The sequence below is a fragment of the Haemaphysalis longicornis genome, unplaced genomic scaffold, assembly GCF_048455015.1.
Source record: "Haemaphysalis longicornis isolate Haplotype H1 unplaced genomic scaffold, Haemaphysalis longicornis Haplotype H1 scaffold_10, whole genome shotgun sequence".
NCBI classification, from domain to species: domain Eukaryota; kingdom Metazoa; phylum Arthropoda; class Arachnida; order Ixodida; family Ixodidae; genus Haemaphysalis; species Haemaphysalis longicornis.
Window position 1 is genome coordinate 59,495,225 of NW_027526204.1, and position 14,709 is coordinate 59,509,933.

Here is a 14,709-nt window from a genome sequence, read left to right on the forward strand (position 1 = left end):
TAGCGGCGTTAGCTGAAGGGGCAGCTCTCGGTATGCAACGCTCGGAAGGCCTTGTTTCATGGGCGCTGCTCTGTGCACCTGTGCTGCTGTACAAAGGGGCAAATTTTGTCCGCTAGCGTCGTGCGATGTCTCTACGAATGGATACCCCAAGATGTTTGCTGACCGCCTGCACAGACTGGCTGTCGCTCCGGTCTGCACACGAGTGTCCCATGCTTTGCGCTCGCTTCACGATGACATGGTCTTGCGAGTGTTTAAGAAGGGCTGCATAAGCAATTCCCTGGACTGCACCGAGGACGACCTGCTGTGTAGGCGACACCGAGCCAGAAGCAGTTGTCCGACGATACTTCAGACAGTTTTAAATGAGTAATCTGAGACAAAACAAGTTATAGTCTCAATAAAACAATGGTTGGTACCTAATTATTTTTTTTTTTGCATTTTTCGGCTACGAGGTAAGGGGTCGACCTATATTCCGCCTCGACCTATATTCCGCATTATACGGTAACAGAACACATGGGTAGGTGGCTCCTCCAAAAATCTATTGGTATGCAAAGTACTGATACGTTCATAAGTAGTATATGTGTGTTCGAGTGATTTAACTTATAGACGAATAACATGTGATGAAGGCGAAATATGCTGATCACAGCAGTAACATATGAATCTTATTGCTTGTTTCTACAACATGTTCCAGTTTTGTTATATTGCGTGTGCCATGAGGTGACCAGAACACAGAGGCATATTCAAGTACAGGCCGTATTGGGGATTTGTAGGCGGTTAGTTTACATTCCCGAGTTTCATCTGCGAACGTTGGCTTCAAGTAGCCCAGTTTCTGTAGTGCTTTTGAGCAAACTAGAAAGTCAGCTGGAGTCTTCGAAAAAATCCGGAAATCTCCTTTTGCGAGATGCAACCCAGAATGATAGATTGTGCTTTTTTTCAGACATATTGCGATAAAACAACAGGTGTACAAGATGGTGTATAGCTTCCGCTTGCTTTTTTCCCCCTCTGCCCAGTGGACACAAACCAGGCAAGCTTACCAACATGTCATTTACACCAGTGAAATGTTCTGTTGCGAAAAATGACTCGTTGTTGTCCTCCCACTCTTCTGCGCTTCTTGTTTCGTGCCACATTTTCAAGATGCCCTACCCTGCTACAACGGATCAAGAATAGAGTATAGATACCCGCCGCGGTGGCTCAGTGGCTAAGGCGTTGCGCTGCTGAGCACGAGGTCGCAGGTTCGATTCCCGGCCGCGGTGGCCGCTTTTCTGATGGAGGCGAAAAGCAAAAACGCCGGTGTGTTCGAGATTTTGGCGCACGTTAAAGATCCCCAGATGGTCAAAATTAATCCGGAGCCCTCCACTATAGTGCGCCTCATCGCCTGCGTTGCGTTGGCGTGTTAAAACCACAATCAATCAATAGAGTATAGATGCGAGTAGCGCCACTCTTCCCAAATCATCCACCGTTTGTTTGTGTTGTTTGTGTGTATCGCCCTTATCGTCTAAAACACCGCATGCACTGCCCGCAAACAGAATTTTACTGTGGTTTAATTGAAATGTGTAAACTGTGGGGCAAACAAGACTGCTTGTTGAGTGGGGGCGCAACTGCAATAAAACATTAGCGTGGATTAGCTGAGCATTGGTGGAGCGGGTTATGTGAGATACTCGACACAGGAGCAGCGCACTTGGTTTAACGCAGTCAGCACAGCACCGCGCACACTTGCAGGGTTCACGGTGGCGTGATTGCTTCCGTGTCGTTATAGTCGTCGTCCGGAAGCGTGATAGTCTTGTGCATGGCGTGGGGCTCCGTTGGCGTTTCCGATCGAAGGGTCACTACCTCGGTCCTGCGAAATGCGCAAATGCAACTCGCTGTTTGGCGGTACTCTGGGCAATGTGGTTGCTTGCATGTCATGGGTCCTTCAAATGCCGATGGCCTCTGTCAGCCATTCCCCCATTGTCTTTTTCAAAGTCAAAAACCAAATGTCTGAGTGACTCGCCTTTTTTTTTGAGTAAGTAGACACCTTCTGAAGGAAAAACAGGCTGTGTAAATAGTGTGTGATTTGGGATTCGTTCTCTGTGTACAGCAGTGGGGTCCGTGAAACACTTTGAATGAAGCAATTTTGCGGCAAGGATGCATTACTCTGTTACATCGTTGCTCACAGTTATACTGATGTCTGTAAATGTCTATTATTTTTGTTCATTAAAGCTATTTAGGACTAGTCCTCTTTCCGGCTGAATTACATCATTTTTTTGCATTACTCGTGACGTCCAGCAAGTAACCTGATTGCCCCCCCCTCCCCCTGACAGTATCTCTTTTTTTTATCTGAGAGGGGTGCTGGAACATTAGATCGATCTGTGCAGTTTTGTTACTGCATTTTGAGTTATTTTTGCTTTCAGTAAAAGCACAGACTACTTTTTGTTTTAAACTATTGTAAATATAAAAATATTTAGGTGTAAAGTTGGTATTTGCATTTTTGACATTTAAACGCCCATAAATTCTTACACATGCAGAAATTTCCTACGCACGGCCACTTTTTCTGTAATTGAGAAAGTGTCTCGTTCTTTTTCTAAAACTACCTCAAGTGATACCCAAGTTGGTCCTCAAAGTCTTACACGCACATAGCATTAAAAGCTCGTACTCTTGTTTGTCTCTTCTATTATTTTCGAATACCACTAAAACAAAATTCCTTTTCGCGATTTAACTAAGAAATGTCCAACTATAGAAGCTCCCGAGAGTACAAACTTCGCTCCGTCAGCTTCGGTGGCGGTTCAGTGGAACAGGGGGAGGGGGGTAGGGTCGACGGACCTCTGGGGGGCGGTTACAATCCCCAGAACACCGCGTGCGCCACTGTACGCGGCCATTTTTCATCTTTCAAGGTTTAACGCACTTTCGGCGCAGTTTTTAAGTGAGAAAGCTCTGGCGCCTCTCTCAACTTTCTTCAAGAAGGGACGGCAAAGTTTTTCTTTCCCCGAGCCTCGCACTCGAACGTGGTCTTCGCCGTGTGCGGTAGCGGCTACTTGGTGAAGCAAGGGGAGCCTTACCAGCCCTTCGACTCGCAGATTCCCTCGACCACGTGCGTGTTCGGCTCGTCGCAGCGGCAGATGCTGTTTACGCACTTGCCCTCAGCGAGGCAGGGCCGCGAGGCGTCGCACTTGGCGCCCACGTGACCCTTGGCGACCGACAGCTCGAGGGCGCGGTCCGACTCGCCTTCTGCAGCGTTTGCACGGCGTAGAAGAGACAGGGGAAAACGTGTTTTTTGGATCTGTGGAGCCCTAGCACGTTACCAGACAGTAAAGACAAAGGAAAACCTTTTTGAGTTTCGCGACTTTCTCAGCTCCATTTCGGTGACGGGGACGTTTATTTAACAGGGGAAATAGAAGAAACATTGAAGAATTTTCAAATCTCGCGCTACTGTGATGTAATATGGGTAGAAAATAAAGTGCAACTTTGTTCAGTTTGAAAGAACTAGCCTTTGGCAACTTTCTCAGCTCCATTCCGGAGACGGTAGACGTTTATTTAGCAGGGGAAATATAATTGAAGAATTTTCAAATCTCCCGCTACTGTGATGTAATATAGGTACAAAATAACAAATTACAACTTTGTTCAGTTGGAAAACACAAATCTTTGGCAACTCTCTTTGCTCCATTCCGGTCACGGAAGACGTTTCTTTAACAGGGGAAATACAAGAAACATTGAAGAGCTTTTAAATCTCGCGCTACGGTGACGTCATATGGGCAGAAGTGACGTCATGTAGGTCAGAACCAAAAACGTAGTTATGATTGTGTTCACGGCACGCTAGCATTGAAGTGATACAATTTAAACGGATGTAGATGCCACACCACAGTCGTTCAGTTGTGTTTGTTGGCGGTGGTTTAGGTCGGCGACTTCCAATCGTTCAAACAAGAGCGAAATCGCCCGAAAGTTGCTTGGGAGTCGTCACTGCTTTGCTATGTTTTCTTTCATATGCATTACTTGTATGAAGCCTGCAATAAAATTGGCATCGTTGTTATCGAGATAAATTAAGCAGTCTTTTAAATCAGCCAAACTTTTGTCCTCTTGGCCCTTTAAATTATTTTTGTGTTCATTTGATTTTATTTGTACTAATTGATCTCGTGGAAACTTGCGGCTCATGACAGTAAGTATGCGTTTCAATTTCGCTCCAAGTACTAGATTCGAGGTTCTTTTCTTAAATTTGAAGGTCCGGGTTCAATGTGTCGAAGTTACGCATGGACTATATATGCAGGCACGCCGTAGTGGAGGCCTCCTGATTAATTTTGACTACCTGGGGACCCTGAACGTGCGCGGAAATCTTGACATACGGGTGTTTTCGCTTTTCCCCCTCCATCTGAAAAGCGGCGAACAAGTAGATTCGAGGTACAGACAGACCTACATTTCTCTGTGAATAGGCTGTTTCTTTTAAAATCCAGGACTAGGGGAAGGAAGACTACGCAGCTTACAAAAAAATGTAGCCTTTAAGCTGGGCTCGATCGGAGAGGTACCTCCGGCACTTTGTGTCGAGCGTTGCATCAACATTTTACAAAGAGCTTGTACGTTCAGTTCACGCGAAATAACCTACAAATCAAACTGCCTATAGCCCACACTACATAACATCTCTACAAAATATAGCGTGATTATTTCAACGAAAATAATTTGAACTTTTAATGGGATGAAACACACAATCATGAGCCCGAAACTTCGAAATGAACCTAACGAGTTACCATGTCTACACACAAGCTTTTTTGCGATGTCAAAGAACCTAGCCTATACAGCGACGAGAGGTTGTCACCTCGCATGATGTTCTTGTAAACCAGGCACATTTTTTGTTATATCAGGTCGGATCGTACCATTCAGTGTCTTTTAACTTGGACAAAAAGAAAATGTTGTAGACGGCGTGCTGTCGGCGCAGCCGTTTGTAAGCGTATATATGCGCACAGTCGGACGTAGATTAATACTTACCGGCGGGTCGTGACTCATGCACTGAAAAGGAAAGGAAAAAGAATTTTGTGAAATTGAGTTGGAATTAGGCCACTACACTATTGTCGATTATTTGATTGCCACTTCCTGTGCTCCATAACCAAGCAACTATAGCTCGTCCCGAAGTGTTCATCCTGTTTCCAGAGCAGCTTCTGCATTCATGCATGGCTCATCTGAAGTGCTGTTGCGCCCAAACACCCTCATGACGTCACATGCCAGGCCTTTTTGCACCCATTTATCACCGGTTTTCTAAGCACATACATGGGTACCTGTAGGCGCTTCTGGAATCGTGATAGCGTACTCTCGAAGACAATGCCGTGGTTCAGATTAATCAAAATGAACTCAACTGACGAATCCTTGCCATGGCACCATCTGAAGAAAATTCGGTGAACGAGTACAGCAACAGGCATACAATTTGCCTCAAAGATGAGGCCTTCGTTGCGGCTCGTACGGTGTGGTGCAGAACATCCTCACATAGTGTGGGGCCACGCACACACCGATTGACTGAAATTGTATACTCGACATCGGCATTCGTCGAAATTTCAACATTGACTGCATGGAGTGGTCAATCGTGTGCTTTATGGTGACGCTGAACCATGGGGTTGTCTTAATAACTTTAAATACCGTTGAAAAACTTTAAATAAATAAACTAACCCGTCCCCTACCGGAAACAGAGGTGCGGGCGAAGCTTTTTTAACCCTCTAAAACCGTAAACCAATCCTTCGTGAAATCCCTGCCAACACAAACGCCCAACCCCCCAGTAACGCAGGCAGAAATATTTTTTCGAAAATGCTATACCTTCGAAAAAATAGTTATCGAAAGAAAGCATGAACCCTAACAAAACTTAGCCATTTTTTCTTTGTCAATACAGCGGCGTACAGAGATACGTAGTTTTGTTCACTGCATTATGTACTACAAATACGAGTGCACACAGGGCTTTGAGAAAGTATTTTTGAAAAGAAACCAATGCTTGAATTCTTACTTTCACTATTACATTGAAATTTATCAATCGGTGTGTACATAGCGTGGGAGTATAAAGAACCCTGCTCCTGCAAGCTCCAGGTCCACAGTCACGGGTTTACACCCCACACGAATAATGTGTTTTTAAAGCGAAGCTTTTATTAGTTTTCTCACGGTTTCACGGGGGCTGCCCGAGATAATTAAGCCACGTTTTTTTAATATTATTGTATATTTTTGCGTGTACAGCCGTAGAACACTTGCCGCGTGTCCTTGACTTCCTTTTTGCTCTTTTATGTGAGCCCCTTCTACAATGCTTGTGTGCCTTTAGGGTAAAATAAATAAATAGGCAGCGTCTCCTGCCACGCGCGTGGCAGCAGCCACGCCCCCCTGGCAACGGCTGCTGCCACGCGTGACGTCATAATGACGTCATAACATTAATAATTGTCATTATTTTGTGTAGTGTAGTTCGAAATACACATTTTTTTTATTTGCAGTACAAAATAACGCACCATTGAACTGCTAAAACTTTTCTAAACAAACAATTTTTGTTCTTGCGGGAGCAGCCGGCGATGCTGCTGCTGCTGCCAGCTGCCGTATCGCGCACATGGAGTCGCGTATCAGAAAGCGTGACGAAGCTCCGATTTTCTCGGGCCGACAACGTAGATAAACCGGAGTTCATATTGTTAGAAGCACTATCTGAAAACGTGAGAAAGTTGCTTGTGATTATGTATTGCGTGGGGACCTAGCCAGCCTTTCCAGACCGCAGCAAAATAGCCGCTCTCGAGTAATGTTGACCTGTGACCGCTTGGTTATGCTTGGTGTACGCCGATGGTACCTGCGTACAGTTTCAGCGTACGTGAGACGACATCGCACAGCCGACTGGCCTCGTTCGAACAAGCTACGTTCCACACAAGAAAAGACACCGTCCGAGCGTAATTCTGTGAACCTTCCGACGCATGTCGGCGCGGCGGCATCTACTATCAACAGTTTGCACCACGGCAAGTCCAGAATGCTTAAATGGGCGACCTGAAATCGCGGTGTGTGTTCTCGAAATGAAGACAACTTAGCAGCGCCAAAAGATAATCAGAATGTACAGTGCCGAGGACGAAGGGTAGTGGCGGCAACCGTTTTTTACTAGGCACATGTGCGCATTACAATTACAGACAATTGCGCCGAGAATAGGAAAGGTAATCTTTGGTGTCCCCACACATGTACCACGTACGTACCACTACAGTAGATCTCCTCTTCTGAAATATTAGCAAGGAAAACTCGAAAATCGGGAAGTTCTTATTTTCTAGTGGGCGAAATTGTAGCTTAAAATTTGTTTTACACCCACGATACGTTTTATGAGCAGAAAAGTCTTGTGAGCATGCGCCACAAGGATCATAATTGCGTGATATTCAGCGCTTAAAAAGATTTCCTAGTAGAAACCAAATATTTCGTAGTAGGATACATGATTCTACAACAGTTTAGGACCTGCGACCTTCAAAAGGTAGACTAGCTAGACGCTTCATCTCATAGCCACTGCACTGGTATAACTTTCACATCTCACTGTACCGTGGTGTACGCTATGTTGGCCAGACTTGACTGAGTCCCTCATGCAAAGGAAGTTAATTCAGGACACACACACCCAAACGATAGGGTCAGAGAAGAGGCTGTAGAGACAGCAATAGGAAGGGTATATGCTTGGCCGGCCATCATGTCTAATACACCTACATGCACTCCAGCATATGAAAACCTATGGGTTCTGCACAGGCTCAATAAGCAACGTCAAAGAGAATCTTAAGATGTGCCTGGAACGTGAAAGCATCTACGGATTGTTTGTGTAAACAGGTATAAGCAGCGAGCATGCTGCAAATGTAATTGATAGGCAAACGTCAAGGCTATCATGGGGCGAATTTAACAAAAAGAAATGGTGCAAAAGATCCCAATTTCAAACTACATTGATGTTATATGTGCATGCACTATAAACACAGTCATCAGTATGTTAACTGTACGTAAACACTCAAGTGATATGATCAAACGGAACTAGAGGCCCCACTGCAATCGCCCAGTTATGTTTTTTTGCAGTGGAATAGGTCGGTATCTGTTAGTCGCACAAACAAGATTCTCTGATGGCATGGAGAAATAGCTGGAAAGTGGCTATGGAGCTCCAGCTGCTTTACACATTTTCTGTAATACCAGTTATTTGTTTGAAGTTTTGCAATAAAATTGATCTCATTTGTTAGTCTTTTTAATTAATGAACGAAACTTTTCATGGCCACAAAACAGTGGTCGATAAACAAATGCTCACTTTCTTTGGTGGCTTGTAACGATTCACTAGAATTTCACATGGCCAACCCAAGGAATCCATGGCTCGTACACTGCAGGGTAGTGCTAGTCTCCAAAAACATTTGCCAGGACGACTGGAAACTAGTGCGGCCCACAGGCTCCATAGGTGGAAACCAGTAGCCCAACCACAGTGCCATAAAACAGCTAATGAATGGAGTGAGTCTCTGCTAAATATTAAGCAGGTTCAAAGGGTAGGTTCGCATTGATAGATTTTGTGCCATCGTTCACTGTGCGTAGATTAACTATTTAACGGGCACAATAGTCATTTTTGTTATTTCGGACAGTTGAAGGGTTGCCTAAATGTTCTTTAACAAAACAAAAAGTGAAAGCTCTCAGGGATTTTAAAAACATTGTTTAGCCTCTCCAGCAATTGTCCCAGCCTGAAGGAACTCAGCTGATAGTTGGTGCCGACTGTCGTCCTCGCTTGCTAGATCCCTGACCAAGCACATGAATGCAGTGACTAAGAAAGATGGTGACCAAAGTGAGAAGAGAAGGTGGATCCCGTACAACAGCCCTTGATCATCTAAACACCAGAAAAAAGCGCCGATGACTCACAGGCCACGACTAGGGCGTTAAAATACCTTTTGACATACATTTACAGGGCATTTACAACCTTTTATCAAAAAAATCTTGATTACACACACTCCCTCCATGGAAGGGGTTTGTTTCTGACAAGGTCGTTGAAATTTGTTATTAGTGACAACATAAACTCATCATTGGTCCCTTTCATTCAGCACACTTACGGGCTTCATTTTAAAAACCCTGCTGTTTCTATTTCACGTATAAATGAACTGCTTATGCAATATTCTCTTATTTACCTATGTTCGAAGTAAACTGTGTTATACCGTAAAATGTGATGTGCCGAGTGCATGCAGGTGTAACATTCTTCAATGGGACATGCAGAACATGAAGCTCAGTGCTGATAAACTTAAATCAGGGAAAATAAAGCTTCCCATGTTGCTTCTTTATTTTTGTAACTATTCTCTCTACCAAATACCTTGGTGGTAAACTCAACTAAGCTCACCTTTTCCCTAGGCCTTTATAATTGTTTTGCTCTGCAATTATACATTCTCAGCTGGAGCATGCCTGCTGAATTCAGGCCCCAACCACGCTTTACTATTTCTCAATTGCAGCTGTATGAAATGTTGCTCTTTAGGTTTTGCCAATGATTTCCAACAGGCCATTTAATTGGTGTCAGAACCATTTTATACCTTTAATTGCTATTTATAGCAAACAGTATTATATCATTTTTCATAACACATTTTGTTGTAACCTCATTCAATGATTTTGTTACCCCGCCAGCCTGGTTCATAAATCTTTGCGTGAACATGCCCGTCTTGCAGCTAATCTGCATTAACAGACACCACACATTTTGGCTTTCCAGCGTAGCTTTGGTGCCCGCAAAAAGGAATCTTTTTCTTGGCTCCTCTGCAGCGCTTTGTAGAAAAAGATCACTTGCTGGTTTGGCTTTCCCGCAGGGCTCTAGTGTAGTGCAAGAAAGTATCGCGTGCTTATTCCTTTTTTGTTGAAGTTTTAATGCTGTGCATCTTCCAGAAGAACCCTGGCATTTTGTTTAGAAACGGAACTTCACAGCACAAACAGTGCAGAGATAGTAGAGCTACTCACTTTTTGCATAGACACGGAAGTTTGGCAGATCACTTGTCATTGACAAGCAAGTGTTTGATTTCTGGCTTAAGGTGCAACGCTGGGATAGTTTACTAGCTGGAGGGAAAAAACACAGCACTGATAAACGGTACTGAAGTACTAGGAAAGGTGCCGTGATCAACATGGTTTCCATGTGTTGGCAGCTTTTTGGTCCAGTGTTTTTCATGAATATTTGCCAGGGGGCCTTAACATGGCCTGCTTTTGTGTAACAAAAATGTCAACAGTGAAGCACTTATCAATGCTCACATGCTGCTTATTGATACCAGAGCAAAAGTACGTTCAGCAGTCATTTTATTGTTAAAGCCACCCATGATCCATACACCTTCCAGCTGTACTGCAACTTTCACAAACACCGACAGACATTCACATCTACGCACGTGGCCTTGGCTCCAGTTCTTGCACAAGGAATTAAGAAGTACTCTTGGGAGTGGGCAATGTCACGCTCGACACCAACCATTACCCCGAAGTTGTACTTGATGAACTATTTTTTACGCCTGTTGGCTTAAAGGATTGTTTAAGTGCCCGTTTTGTGGAAGAAAAAGAAACAGCTAATGGGCACACAACACACAACCCGTGAATGTGTTTTCTAGCAGCTGGCTTCTGACGAGACTTGCATCATTGTTGGGACATTTTATAAAGCCCCTTACCACTAAGTAAATTCACTTGAGCAATTTTCCAAAACAGTTTACACAGTGCGGAGTTAAAAAGCAATAGAATGTGAAACGTCCCCTCACAATTGGAAACTCTTCCTGTTCACTACCCCAAAGGCTTTGACAGTAGACGCTTAAGCACGCTTCACCAGTTGCGAATACAAGCATTAGTGTCAAGTTGAACTCCGCAGAGTGCTTGGGATGGGCATATAGATGTCACAGCCACTTGGAATTTGTGCAAAGACTGCAAGCCTCCGAGATAAGCTCTCATCATCATTAGCCCATCCTGCTGAGAGTGAATGAAAGTATTGTGCCTGGTTATGTTCAATTCCAACCAAGCCAAACACAAGAGTAAAGAAGGAACGAGCCTATCAAAATACATACTCAAAGCAGATGCAGGAGGAAGTTCTGTTGCCTAACCAGGTTAGAGGAGGCGAAAGGTACTGGAGCGAAGGAAAGGGAAATAAGAGCCAAGCAGTAATTTTAAGCCTTGCCTATCATTTCATTAAGACTTCCTAAGTTGAAACCACAATGGTACTAAGCAACAAATCTGAGCATAGAACTGAATTGTCACTTGTTAACCTTATGCACACCAGACTTTTAAAGGACTATTAGCAGAAGTTCCAAACTTGGCTCACACGGCGATCTTATCGGCTGCACTTCTCCCATGCTTGCACAGTTGGAGCTTGAGCCTCCTTGCACAAGAAGCCAGCCAGTCAGCGAATGGTTTCAGTGGTATCTTGAATAGATATATCTTTGGACGGGCAGTTGGGCTCCACCCACGGAAGTGCAACTGCGCTCCCTGCACGGATTCTGCAGCGCTACGTGCACAGATCGTTTCTGTGGAATAGTCAGGATACATTTCTCGGCGACAGTACTACTGCCCCGGGGGAAAAATTGCAGAAGCTACATGCGAGATCGGATTGCGTTCGATGATGCCGTGCGCTACCTGACGACACTCGATTCGTGCACACGCTGACACTACGTCGCTCGCTACGGCGCGACGCGATGGAAAATACTGATCCCTACGTTTTATAATTGAGCCAGCACTCCAGAATCAGAACACAAGGCTTGGCATGGAAGAAGCGAAGCACAAGTAGACAACAAATGCAGGCGCGTAAAGCAAATAGCACGCGAACTGCAAAACAACGTGAAGCTTACAAAATATTAAACGACAACAGTACAGTTCTAGGAGCATGTAAAAAGCGGGGCGAAGCAGCGTGCAGAAAACAATGCGTTAGGCTTACCAAGACGTGCAACAGCAAGTTCACAAAAAATACCCAATCTAAATAATTACAAGCACACCTCCCAACAAGAAAAAAGCGCCGCGAGGCAGCCGCTGTACAGGGAGATAAGGACGTAACGATGCGTCAGGCCTGCCATTCGAACCACGGGCGGAGAACATCGGGACACAAGACGCGAACACCCGGCTGCCGTCGTCAACACAAAAAAGTGGCATGATCAAATGACGTAAATATGACGTTTGTTTTGTGACGTCACAGGAAGTCACGTGATTATTTTAGCTTGACGTCACTTCTGCGTGGCAGCAGCTGTTGCCAGGGGGGCGCAGCTCGTGCCACGCGCGTGGCAGGAGACTTAACCAAATAAATAAATAAATAAATAAATAAATAAGGGAATTCACCACTAAGAGAATTTCCGGGCGTGTTCTGACATCAAAACACTCCCCTGGCTACACCCCTGCCAACCCCTGGCCAACCTAAAACTCAATCCTCGTTTAATCCCGACCCAACCCTTTTTCTGCGGGTAGTGGGTTGGCATGTGTTTGCCTGCAGATATATATGCTCGTTTGCGTGGCGCCATCTGCAGTCTTCATCGCGAGGCACACGGCGGTGGACTGACGGCGGGCGTTTCGAATTTCTAACTTGTTTTCTGTAATAGGGCAATTTTTACGCGTGTTGTCTATTTTATCGGTCAGTTAGCTCCCTCCTAGTTCACGAGGGACGCTGATAGTGTGTTTCTGTTTAATCTACTACATTTTCCGTTTTTCTGTTAAAAAATAGCAATGTCGGCCTCGGGCACACGGGGCCGCAAGCTGCGGGTGAGGAGGGTTTTGGCGTACGGCGCCAAAGCCAGCCAGTACGAGCTTCGCCTGAAATTAACTTTTCGTAGTGCAAGGAGATAGTGTGAGGGAGGAACGCCTGTTTCTGCTTACCACGCATCAGGTAGATATAGAGGCCGAAGAAGAGCACCAATGACGTCAGGATCACGCACAGGAAGAGTTGTTGCCAGATCGAGGATCTTTGGGAGGGCAGAAGAATGAAGGCAAGAATGAAATGGTGTTTCGAATGAAAAATCGAGGCGTCGACGGATAGCGCCAACTGTATTTCTATCTGAGGTTGCAACTAATGCAGTACTGCGGTTTTCTCTTTTACAATCTCGTAGTTGCTTTGTACGACGGAATTATTTTTGGAATCACATCATCCGTCGTACTCGCTAATGAGGACTCATTTGTATAGGTGACCGGTAAAAAGCGCAAAGGCTCATGGGTACATTGTCTGCTCCTGCGGAGTCTCGCCACTTCCGGTTCGAGATCTCGCCTGGCCTCCCGTATACGCCGGCGGCTTTCACGCGCGCGTGTGCTCGTTGTGTACCTGTTTCCACCGAAAAAGAAAAAACCCTTTTGCATCGCGCATTCAATAAAAAACAACGATGAATCCTACCAGGGGCTCCTCATAAAGATAAGCGCTCTGTGACAAATAAGCAAAACGCACACACGTGCGTAAAAGCCGCCGGCGTTCGGGAGGCCAGGCAAGATCGCGAACTGGAAGTGGCGGGAGCAGACGACGTACCCATGAGCCTTTGCGGTTTTCACCGTTCACCTTTTATAACTAATGTGGTGTGTATGTAACTCTCTGCAACTCACGTTGTAACCGCATACGCCGATCATATTACTAGACTTTGTTACCAACTCCCTCCTGCGCACATCTATCCCGAGCTGACATGTTAACCGAGGCCCACAGCCCCCTACGTGTCTTTCAGGGGCGGATCCGCGGATACTTGGGCATCGTAGGGAAATTCTTCAGGAACTTGAAGGTGCCGTGAGGACAAAGTACAACTTCGTTCTATTTGAAAGAGCTAGACTTTGTTAGCTCAATCCGCTTCATTTCAGCCACGAAAGATGTTTAACGAAAAAAAAAACGCGAGAAATATTTAACAACTTTCAAATTTCGCGCCTGAGTGACGTAGTATGGGCTGAAATTACGTGTTATCGACCGGTACTAACAACATTTTTATCAGTGCGGCAACTGCGCGTGAGCATCCAAGTGATCCGATCGAACGGAAGTAGAGGCCCCTCTGTCATCTTTTGGCGTTGGATTATAGCTCACTCTAACTCTGGCTATACGTCGGCGGTCTCCAATCGCAGAAACTTCTGTGGCGCCATTGAAAAAACGCCAGAAAGTGGTTTGGGAGTCGCCATTATTGAATATGTCTTCTATAACATCTCGCTTATTTGTTCGAAGTGCGCGATAAAATTGGCATTGTTGCCAGCGGTACAAAACTGCCTTTTTAATTAATCGAATTTGTATCTTGTCTTCGTGGCCCCTTTAGGTTTGCTTACGTGCTTTGAAGGCAGAAAGCTAGCGACCATCGAACTTCTTTACCGCTACATCAAGTTTGCGCAACTTTCTCCGCTGTTGTTTCCTCGTTTTTGGCGCCAATGACCGCGACAGGCATGCGGACTGCCCGCACCTCACGCGGCAGCTACCCTCGAGTCAGAGCATCTCCTCCGTGTGCACCTGTTACACTCGCGTGCCGCCACGTTCACCTGTCACGTGGCACACACCAGGCTAGTTGTTGTTCCTGAAAAGCGAAAACGCCCGTGTGTTCGAGATTTCGACGCATGTTAAAGATCCCCAAGTGGTGGAAGTGAATCCGGAGCCCTCCACTACGGCGCGTCTCATCGCCTGTGAAACGTCGGCGCGTTAAACCCTACAATCAATCAATCAATCAATCAATCAATCAATCAATCAATCAATCAATCAATCAATCAATCAATCAATCAATCAATCAATCAATCAATCAATCAATCAATCAATTCTTCTTCCAATCTTGCAGGGTGAGAAGTTAGCGCAGTGGCAAAGCACTTAGTTCTTCTTCCGGAGAAGCGGGTTCACGA

General features: G+C 45.3%; 1 protein-coding gene across 1 annotated transcript in view; it reads right to left on the reverse strand.

Moving 5' to 3' along the window:
• Nucleotides 1–1,522: 1,522 nt before the first annotated feature.
• The window catches only part of LOC144159862 (uncharacterized), a 28,068-nt gene continuing 14,881 nt past the window's right edge, over nucleotides 1,523–14,709 (reverse strand). Inside the window, exons 2-3 of the mRNA XM_077691525.1 lie at nucleotides 3,033–3,263; nucleotides 1,523–1,834 (exon numbers count right to left, since the gene is read on the reverse strand). Of these exons, the coding sequence (XP_077547651.1) occupies nucleotides 1,720–1,834; nucleotides 3,033–3,263 (346 nt within the window). The 3' untranslated portion in view covers nucleotides 1,523–1,719. The remainder of the gene's footprint in view (nucleotides 1,835–3,032; nucleotides 3,264–14,709) is intronic.